Source organism: Mobula birostris, chromosome 3 (genome assembly GCF_030028105.1).
Source record: "Mobula birostris isolate sMobBir1 chromosome 3, sMobBir1.hap1, whole genome shotgun sequence".
NCBI classification, from domain to species: Eukaryota; Metazoa; Chordata; class Chondrichthyes; order Myliobatiformes; family Myliobatidae; genus Mobula; species Mobula birostris.
In genome coordinates this window covers 81057173-81075008 of record NC_092372.1, presented here as the reverse complement: position 1 = coordinate 81075008, position 17836 = coordinate 81057173, and the positions used below count along the sequence as shown (strand labels likewise).

The following is a 17836-nucleotide window of genomic DNA, read 5'->3' as shown; positions in this document are numbered from 1 at the left end:
TGGGCTATCGCTATTCCCTTTCTTGAATAATGGAACAACATCCACAACCCTCCAATCCTCCGGAACCTCTCCTGTCCCCATTAATGATGCAAAGATCATCACTAAAGGCTAAGCAATCTCCTCCCTCGCCTCCCACAGTAGCCTGGGGTACATCTCGTCCAGTTCCAGAGACTTATCCAACTTGATGCTTTCCAAAAACTCCAGCACATCCTCTTTAATATCTACAAGCTCAAACTTTTCAGTCCACTGTAAGTCATCCCCACATTCGCCAAGATCATTTTCCATAGTGAATACTGAAGCAAATTACTCATTAAGCACCTCTGCTATCTCCTCCGGTTCCATACACACTTTTCCATTGTCACACTTGATTCGTCCTATTCTCTCACGTTTTATCCTCTTGCTTTTCACAAACTTGTAGAATGCCTTGAGGTTTTCCTTAATCCTGTCCACCAAGGCCTTCTTATGGCCCCTTCTGGCTCTCCTAGTTTCTTTCTTGAGCTCCTTCCTGCTAGCCTTATAATCTACTAGCTCTTTATCATTACCTAGCTTTTTGAACCTTTCGTAAGCTCTTCTTTTCTTCTTGACTAGATTTACAACAGCCTTTGTACACCACGGTTCCTGTACCCTACCATCCTTTCCCTGTCTTATTGGTGCCCCCTTACCCTTTCCCGGTCCGCAATAAAGACCTATATCACAATCAGGTTTATCATCACTCATGCATCATGAAAATTGTTTTGTTTGTGGCAGCAGTCCAGTGCAATACATAAAATGACTATAGTATTGTGCAACTGTCTTAGGCATCCAACATTTGCTACATTTCTTCCGTACATTTCCCTGCATTTTTATATATATATATATATCACATGTACAGGGAAACGTACGGAAGAAATGTAACAAATGTTCAGGGGATATTTGCGTGGAGCTCTGCATACGTACGGCAGGGAGAAGGGGCTCATGGTTGAGAAAAGGGGAAGGGGCAGAGAGTAGGAAGCACCAGACAGACATTCTGTAATGATCAATAAACCAATTGTTTGGAATCTACTGATCTTGCTGGTAACTCAAGGCTGTGTCTACACCCGCGCCAACCCCTGTGCTGCCACTTTGTCTCTGCTCTTCCCGTGCCACATTCCTCCTGCAGCACTCCAACCTCACCGTTCCCAACATCCTTTGCTCCCGCCAGATTTATAAACTTGCTCTCCGCTCCAAGTTGACAAATACAATATGTGCAGAAGACTTAGACACCCTAGAGATAAATATAAAGAAATAATGGTGAGGGAGAGAGGGGGGGAGAGGAGAGGGGGGGGAGAGGAGAGGGGAGGGGGGAGAGGAGAGAGGGGGGGAGAGGAGAGAGGGGGGGAGAGGAGAGAGGGGGGGAGAGGAGAGAGGGGGGGAGAGGAGAGAGGGGGGGAGAGGAGAGAGGGGGGAGAGGAGAGAGGGGGGAGAGGAGAGAGGGGGGAGAGGAGAGAGGGGGGGAGAGGAGAGAGGGGGGGAGAGGAGAGAGGGGGGGAGAGGAGGGGGGGGAGAGGAGAGGGGGGAGAGGAGATGGGGGGAGAGGAGATGGGGGGAGAGGAGATGGGGGGAGAGGAGAGGGGGGAGAGGAGAGGGGGGAGAGGAGAGGGGGGAGAGGAGAGGGGGAGAGGAGAGAGGGGGGAGAGGAGAGAGGGGGGAGAGGAGAGGGTGGGGAGAGGAGAGGGTGGGGGAGAGGAGAGGGTGGGGGGGGGGGTAGAGGAGCGAGACTGACTTTTGCACAATACTGTAATTACAGAATATAACTAAATATTCCTCTCACAGATTTCCTACAAAAGTAAACAAATTCAACCACAGAATTCGTTAAAAAAAAATTATGGAATAACTGATCTAACAGTTGAAAACCTATGAATTTTACACAGAATTAGCTGTTCAAACTGAATTCTGATATAACGTGCAATAATATTCTGGAAATAAATGTAACACTTGTACCTAGATGTTGTTCCTAAAAAGGGAAATGAATACACTTCATGATCTCACAAACATGAGGAATTCTGCAGATGCTGGAAATTCACACAACACACATCAAAGCTGCTGGTGAACGCAGCAGGCCAGGCAGCATCTCTAGGAAAAGGTACAGTCCACGTTTCAGGCCAAGACCCTTCGTCAGGACTAACTGAAGGAAGAGCTAGTAAGAGATTTGAAAGTGGGAGGGGGAGGGGGAGATCCAAAATGATAGGAGAAGACAGGAGGGGGAGGGATGGACCCAAGAGCTGGACAGGTGATTAGCAAAAGGGATATGAGAGGATCATGGGGCAGGAGATCCAGGGAGAAGGAAAAGGGGGAGGGGGGGAAAAACCCAGAGGATGGGCAAGAGGTATAGTCAGAGGGACAGAGGGAGAAAAAGGACAGAGAGAAAGAATATGTGTATATAAATAAATAAATAATGGATGGGGTATGAGGGGGAGGTGGGGCATTAGCGCAAGTTAGAGAAGTCAATGTTCATGCCATCAGGTTGGAGGCTACCCAGACGGAATAGAAGGTGTTGTTCCTCCAGTTTGAGTGTGGCTTCATCTTTACAGTAGAGGAGGCCGTGGATAGACATATCAGAATGGGAATGGGATGTGGAATATTTTAATCTGAAACGTCGACTGTACCTCTTCCTGGAGATGCTGCCTGGCCTGCTGCATTCACCAGCAACTTTGATGTGTGTTGCCTAACATTTTATGATCTAATTTCTATATACACAGCATTTCCATACAAACTTGCTAGGGATACAGTATTTGATAAGATTTCTACGGATGTACAGGGGGGGAGCATTCTAACTGGTTGCATCACTGCTTGGTATGGAGGGCTACTGCACAGGATCGGAAAAAGCTGTGGAGGGTTGTAAGCTCCATTAAGGGCACCAGCCTCCGCAGCAGCCAGGGCACCTTCAAAAAGCGATGCATCACAAGGCAGCGCCCATCATTAAGAACCTCCATCACCCTGTACATGCCCTCTTCTCTTTGCTACCATGAAGGAGGTGGTAGAGGAGCCTGAAGCCACATACTCAGTGAGTTAGGAACAGCATCTTTCCGTCCGCCACCAGACTTGGGAACGCACAATGAGCCCATGAGCACTACTGCATGATTTTCACTCTCTTTCTGCACTATTGATTTTTTTTAAGATAGTCAGTGGCCACTTTATAATGCACATTTGCTCATTAATAATGCAAATATCTAATCACCCAATCATGTGGCAGGAACTCAAGGCATAAAAGCATGCAGACATGATCGGGAGGTTCAGTTGTTGTTCAGATAGCTCCCAGAATGGGGAAGAAATGTGATCTAGGTGACTTTGATCATGGAATGATTGTTGGTGTCAGGCTAAGCGGTTTGAGTATCTTAGAAACTTCTGATCTCTTGGGATTTTCACAGACAACAGTCTCTCGAGTTTACAGAGAATAGTGTAAAAAACAAAAAGCATCCAGTGAGCGGCAGTTATTGTTATCAAGAAAGGGCAGACCAAAATGGCCAGACTGGTTCAACCTGACAGGAAGGCAACAGTAACTCAAATAACTGTGTGTAACAGCAGTGGTGTGCAGAAGAGCATCCCTGAAAGCACATGTCAAATCTTGAAATGGATGGGTTACAGCAGCAAAAGACAACGAACATACACTCAGTGCCCATTTTATTAGGTACAGGACGTACCTAATAAAATGCCACTGAGTGTATATTTTATGTATTATACAATTCTATTGCCACAAAACAACATATTTCATGGCATATGTCAATGATAAACTTCATTCTGAAAAGTCGTCAGTTAGTAAAATCCAAATTAATAAGGTTTAAATCCCACTGGTGTTCTGTTAGTTTTGACCTTTCACTGCTGATGACCATTAAAATGAGACCGTGGGCAAGATATAATGTAGTTAAATTTTATTTAGCAGGCAACATAATAGCAATTTTCTCATCTTAAGTACAGGCTTCTCCTGCCATCCGAAGGTAGAGCGTTCCTATGAAACAGTTCTTAAGCCGAAATGCCGCAAAGCGAAGAAGCAATTACCATTTAATTATATGGGAAAATTTTGTGAGCGTTCGCAGACCCAAAAATAACCTACCAAATCATGCAAATAACACATAAAACCTAAAATAACAGTAACATATAGTAAAAGCAGGAATGATATGATAAATACACAGCCTATATAAAGTAGAAATATTTCTCTACAACGATTGCCTGCACAGATCTCCGTAGCAAAAATCTCACGCAAGCGCTGTTGGCATAAACGTGCTCTCCGGTAACCCTTAAATTATGAAGCTGCCAAATCTACCAAATAACACGTAAAAATACACAGCCTATATAAAGTAGAAATAATGTATGTACAGTGTATCACTTACCGGAATTGGGAAGGCATCGAGCACACTGATGATGCTATGCCAGACTGAGTCGCCGCAGGCTGGGTGGTGCAGTGGCCCCCACCCTCCGGGCCGACGACTGATACATTGCCGTGAAGCACGGAGGGGTAGCCGGGAGGCACACAGCACATCTTTAAGAAAAAAGCCAAAATAAACATGCTAATTAATTAGGTGCTGCCCAGCACGTAAATGTCGGCGCAGATCAGAGGCAATTGCTGATTGCATCGACACTGACCTGGGCCGACAATTACGTGCTGGGCGGCACCTAATTAATTAGCATGTTTATTTCGGCTTTTTTTCTTAAAGATGTGCTGTGTGCGTCCCGGCTACCGTTGCATTTTCCGCGAATCGGTATCTGTCCATGGCCTGGGGGTTGGGGTGGTGGGACACTGGGGTGTCATAATCAGGGCAGGCAACTCATCTTCTCCTATGACTGCCCGCCTCGATGTCGAAGGTCGAGGTTCGTCGTCTGCTGTGGCTGATGTGGAAGGCTTGCTTGACTGCTGAGCCTCGCGCAGTTTTCTATCACACAGTTCTTTAATAACGACTCAAACCGTCCTGCAAAATCTCCTAAACCGACGTACCCTTTCAAAATTAAACTCGTACTTTATCATTACTCATTCGATTTCGATTGTTATCCTTTTTTCTTCCAATTGCATCAGCTCTTCATCTGTCAGTTCTTGGTGATGGGATGCCAAAACCTCTTCAACATCATCTTCGTCAGCTTCCACAAGCCAAACTCACGTTGTCCTTACTTCGTTCACCACGATCAAAACCCTTAATTATGTCTAGTGTTACCGTAAGTGTAACACCCTTACGACCTCTTTCAGGCTTTTCCGATACCATAGAACTCATCTTGCAAATGGCTGCTCACAGACACGTGTTAAAGCAAAGCAGTTCCGAATCTGGGGGAGAGCGGCTGCTCGGGGCGCGCTCTGCCTTTTATCGCGCGCTGAATTTTTTTTCGTAACAGTGAAAACACCTTCTGAAAGCAAAAACAGGGTACTAATGTAGGTCTTTCGTAACAGTGAGGTTTCGTAAAGCAAACGTTTGAAAAGCGGGGGATACCTGTATAGAGGAACTATCCTCTGAATTCACGTAAGAAAATTAGATTAAAAATGCACGAATACAAGGTCCTTGCCATGCTTTTCTTCAAAAAGCACATGTATTTCTTAATTAAGGTATCTTTTCAAATCAATCACAACATCAATGATATGTTAGGTTCTGGTTATTGCTTTGCACATTCTTTTTAGGCTACTCTCATTTCAGGGGCATTGTTTTATAATCTAATCTTTGAAAATAGAAAACTAGTAAGTTAAATGATTGATGCGTTGTGAATGATTGGAAACTGCTAAATATTTTGCATTTTTGTTTCAGTACACTGAAGTGGATGGCCCCGCGCTCTTCAACATTACATTCCATCTGTCACATTCTCACCAGCGGAGTTGGCATAAACCTTGAAGCAGGTAGAACTGACAGTTCCTTAGGAAGACTGGATTGAAGAGGCATTTGAATGCAAGAAAGCCAAAAACCAGAAGCTAGCAGAGCAATGCCAGAGACAGGGGTGGAGGGTATGATGTGAGCCTATAGATGTGGAGTGAGAAGATTTTGCTGGCTGTTGGCTGTGTAGAATCTACTTGGGCATTACGGGATGGGGGCTGCAAAGAAAAGAGCCATCAGGACCGTCACAGACGGTGCTGAGCGAGCCTCCAGATGGCTATGGTCCAAAAGATGCGACCCATGGACCAACGCTACTAAGACATAAGCCCAGTTAGGTTGCCAAGGCAAGAGTGTCTGATGTTGAAAGACCCGAGAAACCTGATGACCCCAGGTTACATCACTGATTACGTGTCCCTACCCATCCTAGGATCTATCTCAACATCGGTTTCCTCTTTATGCCTCTTTGTATCTTCCTCTCCACTCAATCCCACCTAGATTGTATCATCAGTAAACTCAGGACTACATTTGTTCTCCTCAGTTACATCATTGTTATAGCATTAAATTCACCCCATAAAGATAAGAAAATGATTGAAAGGTTTCTCCTTTGCATCCTCTGGAAGATGATCTCTAAACCTCATTGCACTTTTGTCTCCATCAGACTGTAGTTCATTGTTTTTTGCACAAAACATCACACAAAGAAGCGCAAATGTAAAACTATGCCTTAAAGGAGTAATTCTAAAAAGAAATACAATTTGTAGCAGTAAGCTCATTCCTATGCAGTACTAAAATAGCAAATTGGTAATTAGAGTTTAATGATTATGTTGGTATTGGGTCTGAAACACTATAAACTCACCTTTCTCTCTTTTAAGAGGCCCTTATATCCATTCACACCAAGCGACAGCAGGGTTATAAGAACATCCAACGAGGGTGAAGCTGAAGCTCGACCTAGAAATATCAAAAGGAAGTAATACTTGACACATAACTTAGCTAGTTCTAAATGTCATGCAAAAATATTCATCCCCAAAGCTTCGGTAGTGGTGTTAAGCTCTGCAGACCAGAGAGAGAAAAAAAACAACATTCTTCTCCTAATTCTTCTCAACTAATCTAAACCAGGTGCCAAAAGACAATATATCAGCATGAATGTCATCTACAGACTTCTCATTTGTGGAATGTGGAAGAATGGAACATGCCTGAGGTTGCATACACTTGCATCTGAAATCCCGCTAATGTTCAGGACCCAATTTCATATCTGGAGGCATTTCCTCGAATATTAATCTAGTCCCTCAGCCTTAATCACCTCTAGTCCCTCAGCCTTATACCATTTATTTGATGGGTTGCCAAGGTGGATAGAAAAGATAAGTGGAGGTGACTTTTATCATTTAATATTAATATTTTAAATAACGTAGATGTGCTTTTAATATATTGTTTAAAATTTTTTTTAAAAATCATGAAAATCTTTTTAAAATAAGGATCATTTCAGCTATTTCCAAATGTTTCATTTGGTCACAGCTGCAACACCACTGAGTCATCAGGACGGCAAGTATAACTGCAGGATTAGTGCTGGGGCAGTGCATCTCGAGTACCACTAGGTCCATTATGTGACATTTCAGATATAATTTAATACACAGGAGTATAATTTCAGCAGGGCAGGGCTTCACCATTCTTCCCTGGAAAACAATTACATGTTTCAAGCAACCTTTAAGTATTGGCACCGATTATTCATTAAACCCCACAGAAAAAGGGGAACAGTACAGACACTTTACAAGAGGTCATTACATCACACAATCTATTTTGAAGTATAAGTTGTATTTTAAATGGTAGCATGGAAGTAACTCTTCATTTCTAAATATCATTCAAATAATGATAAAAATTTAAAAATATATTTAATTACTCTTAATATTGCTGTTCATTTCACTAATATTGACAACTGTAAAATAACAGTTTCCTCAAAGCACGCTAAACTCAATCTTACAAGTTCTCTATATATATATAAAAATATATAAATATATATATATATATATATATATAACATATTAATTCATATTCAAAATCCTAAATCAAATTGAGGTTAAAGAGCCTTAACCAGAATTTGCATCAAAGATTTTCTTCAGCCAAGCTGGACATAAATGAAAGTTGACCTTGCAGTAACTCTCATCATTATTATAACTGGAACACATTTTACTACCTCAAATATAATGAATTACCTGGATACATTTTGCTGATTTCTTGAATGAAGACATCATCAAAACCAGCAACTACAGCACCACCTACAGGAATCATGAAATTCTTGTCTAAACTCTGTACAAAGGCATCTATTCGACCAATGCGAGCTCCCTAATTAAAGGAGAAAATAAAGTTACTGCCAAAACAAAAGAAAATTACAATTGGACTACTATTTTAAATACAAGAAGTCTGAGCCTTCCAGATACATTTATTTTAAAAAATAACTGTGTGATTTCACATTTTTATTCAAATTCTCGGAATATTTAAACATGCAAATGACAAATTCAATGCACCAGAGAGAATAGCCATGAGGATGTATTGACCCCAAAAATCTGAAGTAAATATACTGAGAATGGTGACTGTACCTAGTGTTAGCTTAGTTCTCAGGATGTCCCGCTTAGCACCTTTCCAAACCAGTCCAGTCAATGGGAAGGGTGAGAAGGGATAGTAGTGGGGGAGCATTAAAGTACCAATTCATAGCTCTTGATGAGAATGGAAATAAAAGGGGATATAATTTTGGTGATACATTTTATAAAATTCTGATTTGTTGCATTGCAGTTTTCATTAATATGAATAATGTTGAGTGCAGGCAATTAAACACTTCTGATTTTAGGAAAACAGTGTCAAAAAAGCTCCCGGGTATGGTCTCTGGCAAAGATTGATGTACGCTCCCCAGTACTGTCCCACTTATATTACAGGAGCACCTTCAAATGCAGCAAAATCTTTCACTTGCCACACACAGCACCAACCTAATCTGGGTCAATTTGAGTGTTGTGGAGCTCTTTTATATAATTGGAAAATGGCCCTGAAATCCCCAGATTCACCTCACATCTGGCCACCTGAGGGAGCTTTACAATCCATTAGTCTAGGCTTGGTTCAAATCCAGGCCACAGACAATTGCCAACAAACCTTTTCCTCCAGCGGAGATCTACCAGGAGAAGGAGCAAGAATTGAAAAGCGGAAAATGGAAAATGCTTAGAAATACTCAGAAGGTTAGGCAGTGTCCATGGAAGGAAAAAAAAGTTAGCATTGTCAGTCAGAGACCCTTAATTAAAATAGTTCTTATAAAGTTCACTGGCTCAAAGAATTACATGGTTTATCTCTCCACAGATTCAGACTCTTCAGGTATCCACAGAGTTTTCTGTTTTCATCAAAGCAACAGAAAATCTTGCTAGCATCACTGAATTTTGATAAGTAATTAAAATTATTTGCATAGAAGTTACTCCACACTGTATTGGAAGAAAACAGTATTGCTTGTTACCTTGATACTGCTGGAGTGAAAACTTCAAATATAAGCTTATTGGGGTTCCCTGTGCATTGTAATGCTAAAACTGACATTGTCTTTCTCTGTGCTGTTCCCTGTAGACATATTGCAAGTTCTCACGTTCTCATCATTTTGCCCAGCAAGTGTAACCTTTGCAGGCAGCTCTTAAAAAGGAGATAACAACATAAAAGAAACTCTCTTCCAGCTAGGTAGAGTACAGAGAGGCCTAGGCATCCTTGTGCATGAATCACAAAAAATTTGCAGGCTGATACAACAGGTAATTATGAGGCCCAACAGCCTATGGGCCTTTTTTGCCAGTCAATTGGAGTTTATATAAAAGAGGTACTTTCAGTTCCTTAAGGTTGTTATATCTGGGGGGTGCTAACGGGGATAAGCTCCCACTACCTATCGAATACCCGAATGATGTGCACCTCAAATTGCCTGACAAACCAGTCCAGCTCCTGGCCTTCGCATGTGGCTTAGTTACTAAACACGGTGGAACCGTTTCTACTGACAGAAGGGGCAAAGGCAGACTACTGGCGCCTTAAAACCAGTCAACTTGGGCAGATGGGATTCATCAGGTGTGGTTGGCAGCTCATCTAGAAGGAAAACTCTGACCTCAAACCTCCACTGCCTTGCGGCTACCAACTCATGGGGAAGGTTCAGGGAGTGAACCCTGAGGGAAAAATGCGGAGTTGAAATCTCTAAGGCTGTCCTACAATGAGTTCAATGATGACTGGCAACTCCTGCGATGCTGCTGATGCCAAACTGTATCAATCTCTGCTGCTCCTTTGGGTTCATCAGACGCCCTGTTGCTCTTTTATAGAAAGAGCAAAGGTAAGGTGAGTTGATATTGGACCACTGGAAAATGATGCTGGTGAGATAATAATGGGGGACAAAGAAAGGGCAGGTGAACTTAATGAGTACTTTGCATTTGTCTTCATTGTGGAAGACACTAGCAGTGTGCCAGAGGTCCATGAGTCTCGGGGGTGGGAATGAGTGCCATTGCTATTAGAAAGGAAGAAGTGCTAGGCAAACTCAAAGCTCTTAAGATGGGTAAGTCACCTGGGCCAGATGGACTACATCTCAAAGTCCTGAGAGAGGTTCCTGAAGAGATAAGGGAGGCATTGGTCATGATCTTTCAAGAATCACTTGATTCTGGCATGATCCTGGAGGACTGGAAGATTGGAAATGTCGCTCCACTCTTTAAGAAGGGAGGAAGGCAATAGAAAGGAAATTACATGCCAGTTAGCCCAACCTCAGTGGTTGGGAAAGTGTTGGAATCCATTATTAAGGATGAGGTTTCGAGGTACTTGGAGACTAATGATAAAATAAGTTAAATTCAGCATGGGTTCTGTAAAGGGAAATCTTGCTTGACAAATCTGTTAGGGTTCTTTGAGAAAGTAACAAGCAGGATGGACAAAGGAGGCAGTGAATGTCATTTCTTTGGATTTTTAGAAGGCCTTGATAAGGTGCCACACGTGATGCTGCTTAACAAGATAAAATCCTATGACATTACAGGAAAGATACTGGCATGGATAGTGGAATGGCTGACAGGCAAAAGGCAGCGAGTAGGAATAAAGGGGACCTTTGCTGGTTGGCTGCCAGTGACTAGTGGACCTTTGCTGGTTGGTTGCCAGTGACTAGTGGTGTTCCTCAGGAGTCAGTACTGGGACCACTACCAGACATCCCACCTCTCCCAGAAGTTCTGGGAGTCTCCCGCATATCGATAGTGGTTCCCTGACGCCCAGAAATTATATACAATATCCCGGAAATAGATTTTTTTGAGCAGGAGAGGGAGAGGGAGAGCGAGCATCCTGATTGTTCTCTCTTCGTGCTAAGAATGGTCCGCAACCACGAGGAAACGATATGATTTGGTGATATGAAACAATATGAGTCAGCTGCACCTTTCCTCATTCCCTGTCATGCACTGTTGAATTTTAATGCACGCGAGGTCATCAGTGACCCAAGATGTGCAAAGGAATGGGTCTGTGATCCATTTGTGAATGTCCCCAGTGAATCTTCCATGTCAGTGCGGGAAAAAGATCAACTCCTCGAGCTTGCAAATGACAGCGGGCTGAAAAGTATGTTTGACATAACATCTCTGCCGGCATTCTGGATCAAAGTCAAGGCTGAATATCCTGAGATAGCCACGAAAGCACTGAAAACATTGCTTCCATTTCCAACATATCTCTGCAATTAATGCAACGAAAACTAAATTGCAGAATAGACTGGACATAAGGAACCCCCTTCGAGTATCGCTGTCTCCCATTGCCCCTCGATAGGACTGTCTTGTTGCAGGAAAACAAGTCCAGGGCTCCCATTGATTCAGCGATATTGGTGTGTTGCAACGATTTTATATATTCACAAGAGGAAAATACGCGCTGTGTTTAATATTCAAACGTTAATTAGGTGCCGCCCGGCATGTAAATGTCAGCCCAGATCAGAGGCGATTGTCGATTGCGTCGCCTCTGATCTGGGCCGGCATTTACGTGCTAGGCGGCACCTAATTAATTAGCTTGTTTATTTCGGCTTTTTTCTTAAAGATGTGCTGGGTGTGTTCCGCCTACCGCTGCATGCTTCGCGGCCCGGAGGTTTGGGACCACTGTTATAATTGACTTATCTTTACATTCATGCGAGGAAAATATGCGCTGTGTGTTTAGTATTAAATTCATCAGATAAACCCCTTTAGAAACAAAATGGAGTGTATTAGCCACTTACAAGTGACTTACAGTTGACTTATCACCCATATTCCAGTCGCGTTTAACACCCCCCACCCACTGGGTTGGCCGGTCCGCAAGAATATTGTCAATATTAAACCAGTGCGCGGTGCAAAAAAAGGTTGGGGACCCCTGATTTAAACTAGCTGGTTAGCTACCGAGAAGCTACGCTATTGATGTCCTACGTGATGAGGCCAAACTCCCTGTAGACTTGCTTAAAGTTGTAATAGAATAAACATGATGATATAAGTACATATTTTAATGTCACATTTGCTGCATATACCCAACTTGGTTTACAGATTAGACAAAATCACTAAACAAAGTATTACATACACCCTTGGAGGTTGATGGGGGGGGGGGGGAAGGGGGTATATGGGGTTGCAGGGGGCAGGGGTGCTACCTCCCTGAAATGAGTTTTTGCAGGGTGGGATGTCTGCGCTACTGTTCACATTTTTTGTCAATGATTTAGATAATGGAATTGATGGCTTTGTGACAAAGTCTGTGGATGATACGAAGATAGGTAGAGAGGTAGGTAGTGCTGAAGAAGCAATGCGATTGCAGCAGGACTTAGACAAATTGGAAGAATAGGCAAAAATATGGCAGATGGAATACAGTGTTGGGAAATGTATGATAATGCATTTTGGTAAAAGGAACAGTCGTGCAGACTATTATCTAAATAGGGAGAAGATTCAAACATCAGAGGTGAAAAGGGACTTAGGAGTCCTCATGCAAGTCTCCTAGAAGGTTACTTTACAGTTTGAGTGTGTGGTAAATGCGATGTTGGCATTTATTTCAAGGGGAATAGAATATAAAAGCAAGGGGATAATGCTGAGTCTTTATGCGACTCTAGTCAGGCCACATTTAGAGTATTGTCAACAATTTTGGGCCCCATGTCTCAGAAAGGATGTGTTGTAATTGGAGACAGTCCAGAGGAGGTTCACGAGGATGATTCTGGGAATGAAGGGGTTAACATATGAACAGCTGATCTTGGATCCTACTCAACCCCATACACCTGGCTTTTCGGCATATCCTTTGATGCCCTGACCGATCAGGAAATGACCTACTTCTGCCTTAAATATAGACATAGACTTGGCCTTACCACATTCCATGGCAGCATATTCCACAGATTTGCTACTCTCTGGCTATAAAAAATCCTCCTTACCTCCCTTCTAAAAGTTCACCCCTCAATTTTGAGGCTGTGCCCTCTAGTTCTGGATACCCCCACCATAGGAAACATCCTCTCCACATCCACCTTACCTAGTCCTTTCAACAGTCGGTAGGTTTACATAGAACATACAATAGTACAGCATATTACAGGCCCTTTGGCCCACAATGTTGTGCCGACCCTCAAACCCTGCCTCCCAATATAACCCCCCACCTTAAATTCCTCCATATACCTGTCTAGTAGTCTGTTAAACTTCACTAGTGTATCTGCCTCCACCACTGACTCAGGCAGTGCATTCTACACACCAACCACTCTCTGAGTAAAAAACCTTCCTCTAATGTCCCCCTTGAACTTCCCACCCGTTACCTTAAAGCCATGTCCTCTTGTATTGAGCAGTGGTGCCCTGGGGAAGAGGCGCTGACTATCCACTCTATCTATTCCTCCTATTATCTTGTACAACTCTATCATGTCTCCTCTCATCCTCCTTCTCTCCAAAGAGTAAAGCCCCAGCTCCCTTAATCTCTGATCATAATGCATACTCTCTAAACCAGGCAGCATCCTGGTAAATCTCCTCTGTACCCTTTCCAATGCTTCCACATCCTTCCTATAGTGAGGCGACCAGAACTGGACACAGTTCTCCAAGTGTGGCCTAACCAGAGTTTTATAGAGCTGCATCATTACATCGCGACTCTCAACCTCTACCCCTCGATCTATGAAAGCTAACACCCCATAAGCCTATCTACCTGTGAGGCAACTTTCAGGGATCTGTGGACATGTACCCCCAGATCCCTCTGCTCTTCCACACTACCAAGTATCCTGCCATTTACTTTGTATTCTGCCTTGGAGTTTGTCCTTCCAAAGTGTACCACCTCACACTTCTCCGGGTTGAACTCCATCTGCCACTTCTCAGCCCACTCCTGCATCCTATCAATGTCGCCCTGCAATCTTCGACAATCCTCTACACTATCTGCAACACCACCAACCTTTGTGTCATCTGCAAACTTGCCAACCCCCCCTTCTACCCCCACATCCAGGTCGTTAATAAAAATCACGAAAAGTAGAGGTCCCAGAACAGATCCTTGTGGGATACCACTAGTCACAACCCTCCAATCCGAATGTACTCCCTCCACCACGCCCTCTGCCTTCTGCAGGCAAGCCAATTCTGAATCCACCTGGCCAAACTTCCCTTGATCCCATGCCTTCTGACTTTCTGAATAAGCCTACTGTGTGGAACCTTGTCAATGAGATTCCCCCTGCATTTTTCTAAATTCCAGGGAGTACAGGCCCAAGGCATACTATTTAGAGCTTTAGTCACTTTTTTTTTTTTAAGTAAGACTACACAATCATTGGAAGATTAAGGTGCAATGTGGCCTGCCCCTGCTCCCATGTTCTTGTGTCCTTGAGAACGTTACTACTGAATGAATGGATGCTTCAATGCTGACAGGGAAGGTGGGATGAATCTCTGAGTGCATCAGTAACATCCAGACAGGTTGCTGAAGTACAATGGAGACACATGAGAGACTGTAGATGCTGGAAACCTGGAGCAACATACACACAATGCTGGAGGAACTCAGCAGGTCAGGCAGCTTCTATAGGGGGAACTGGCAGCTGATGTTTCAGGCTGAGACCCTTCATCCGACTGAAAGAAAGAGGGTAGAAGCCAGAATGAAAGCGTGGGGAGGGGGAGGGGGAGTGGGAGTGGGAGGTGAAGGAGCATAAGCTGGTGAATCCAGGTGAGACGGGAGAAGAGTGGAAAGTGGGAGGAAGGAAAAATAGGATTGATTTGAGAAGCTGGGAGCTGACAGGTAGAAGAGGCAAAGAGCTGAAAAATAAGGAATCTAATCGGAGAGGACAGTGGACCATAGAATAAAGGAGAAGTGGGAAACCAGAAGGAGGGAAGTGTGAGTTATGGACAGGTCATGAAATTGGGGGTGGAAAAAGATAAAGGGTAAAAGAACAAGGCGGATAATGGAAAACAAAGAGGAGCAGAAATAAAAGGAAGTGGTCAACTTTTGATTTAATATGGCGCTGCTGAGGGTGAGTGTCAACTTACTGGCAGTTAACAAAACAAGAAAGACAACTAAATAGCTCATTAATTACATTTTTTTCTGTAAACAACTTCTGGCCAGTGATCACTGCAAACAATGCAGTGGCAAGCAAGGTGAAGCTGAGTCGAGGGTTTAAGTGTGTGGGTGCAAGGCGAAGTCAAAGTCAGGCCGAGGCATGTTCATGACGAAGTTGGAATGAGGTCAACACATATTCTGAGCCTGTCCGCCTAAACTGAGAGCGAGGTTTGATTGATACAAGTGCCGAACTTTAACCTGACGGCAGGATCCAGGCCCAGAGTGTACTGATGTAACAGTGCCTGGGTCTTAAGAGTGACGAACGACCCGCTGTTTGGACAATTTAAACGCCAGGGCAGATGGAGTGATAAGGCAATGATGTCAAGACTAGAGGAGATGTTCAGGCCGGTTCTGCCCGCTGTTCCGTGATGTTACTCTGCTCTTCGCTGCACCGAGGCTGAGGCAACGGGCCTGCTCCAGGCTTCATGTCTGCGGGCTCCGCAACATTTACTCTGCTATGTACTGAACTGAGGCTGAAGCCTTGTGGGCCTGTTCTAGCTGCCCCGGACTTCATGTCTGTGGGTTGTGTGATGTTTACTCTGCTATGTACTGAACTGAAGCTGAGTCTGTGGGCTTGCTCTGGGCTTTGTGTCTGTGGGCTCCATGACACGTACTCCGCAATGTACTGAACTTTGGCTGAGCCTGCTCCAGGTTTCGTGTCTGAATACTCATCTTAATTATAAGTGCTATTTCCTTAATTTTATTGTTCACACAATTTGGTTTTTTTCACCCTGCAAATTGGGTGCTTGTCAGTCTTTATTTTTAATGGGATCTTTTGGGTTTCTTGTTTTGTGGCTCCCTGTGAGGAAAAGAATCTCCAGGTTGTATAATGTATACATACTTTGACAATAGATGTACTTCGATCTTTGGTTACATAGTTAAAGAACTCGATGTCAATGCCATCAGGTTGGAGACAGCCAAGGTGGAATATAAGGTGTTGCTGCTTCAATCTGTGTCTAGCCTGAACTTAACAGTAGAGGGGGCCATAGACAGACTGTCAGTGTGGAAACGGGAAGTGGGAGTAAAATAGCTTGCCACCAGGGGATCTCAACTGTTGGCTCTCTAAATAGCACAGATTTATGGAAAAAGAGCTAATAAAATTAGAGATTCTACGGATGCTGGAAATCCAGAGCAACACACATAAAATGCTGGAGGAACTCAGCAGGTCAAGCTATGGAACTGAATAAACAGTCTATGTTTTGGGCCGAGAGCCTTCTTCAGGACTGGAAAGGAAGGGGAAAGATGCCAGAATAAAATGATGGGGGAATGGAAGGAGGACTAGCCAGGTGATAGGTGAAGCCAGTTGGGTGGGAAAGGTAAAGGGCTGGGGAGGAAGGAATCTGCTAGGAGAGGAGAGTGAACCATGTGAAAAAGGGAAGAAGGAGAGGCAGCAGGGGGAGGTTATAGGCAGTTAATGAGAAATGGTAAGAGGCCAGAATAGGGAATATAAGAGAGAATGAGGAGGGGAAAATTGTTACCGGAAGGCAAAATTGATGTTCATGCCATCAGATTGGAGGCTACCTAGATGGAATGTGATGTGCTGCTCCTCCAGAGAATGGCCTCATCATGACAACAGAGGAACAAAGGAGGCCATGGACTGACATCTCGGAACATGAATGAGAATAGGAACTAAAATGGTTGGCCACCAGGAAATTCTGCTTTTGGGGATGGAGCTGAGGTGCTCGAGAAAGCAGTCCCCCAATTTACACATGTTCCACCAATGTAGTGGAGGCTGCATTGGGAGCACCAGATACAGTAGATGACCCCAGCGGATTCGCAGGTGAGGTGTTGCCTCACCTAGAATGACTGCTTGGGCGCCTGAATGGAAGGAGGTGAATGGGCAGGTTTAGCACGTAGGCCACTTGCAGGGATATGCAACAGGAGGGAGATTAGTGGGGAGGGACAGATGGACAACGGAATCTTGGAGGAAGCAATCCCTGTGGAAAATGTAAAATGGGTGGGGGGGGGGGGCAAAGATGTGTTTGGTTGTTGGATCTCGTTGAAGCCGTGGGGAATGAGGAGATGAATGCGTGGGGTGGTAGGTAAGGACAAGAGGAACTCTACCTCTGTTAAGGTGGCAGGAAGGTGAGTGAGCGCGGATGTTCAGGAAGTGGAGGAGATGCGGATGAGGAGCAGGATCAATGGTGAAGGAAGGAAAACACAGTTCTTTGAAGAAGCAGGAGGACATCTCTAATGTCCTGGTAAGGAAAGCCTCATCCTGGGAAACAGATGCAGCAGAGATGAAGGAAATTAGAAAAGGGAATACCATTTTTACAGGGGACAGGGTGATAAGAGGCATAGTCAAGATAGCCATAGGAATTGGTAGGTTTATAAAAGATGTTGGTAGACAATTGGTCTTTAGGGATGGAGAAAGAGAGATAGAGAAAGGAGAAGGAAGTGTCAGAAATGGACCAAGAGAATTTAAGGGCAGGATGGAAAAAGCTGGAGGCAAAGATTTCCCCAGAATCTATCACTCACTCAGCTTACAGCAGCTAATTAATCTACCAGCCCATTCTGACCAAATGTTCTCCACTATT

The 17836-nt window shown here is 43.9% G+C and overlaps 1 protein-coding gene across 3 annotated transcripts in view; it reads right to left on the bottom strand.

Annotated features, from left to right (window-relative positions):
* Positions 1-17836, bottom strand: part of sepsecs (Sep (O-phosphoserine) tRNA:Sec (selenocysteine) tRNA synthase) — a 94774-nt gene that overhangs the window by 16782 nt on the left and 60156 nt on the right. For all 3 annotated transcript variants that reach the window (XM_072252944.1, XM_072252948.1, XM_072252947.1), the window contains exons 8-9: positions 8009-8138; positions 6658-6749 (exon numbers count right to left, since the gene is read on the bottom strand). In XM_072252944.1, coding sequence (XP_072109045.1) covers positions 6658-6749; positions 8009-8138 — 222 coding nt within the window. The remainder of the gene's footprint in view (positions 1-6657; positions 6750-8008; positions 8139-17836) is intronic.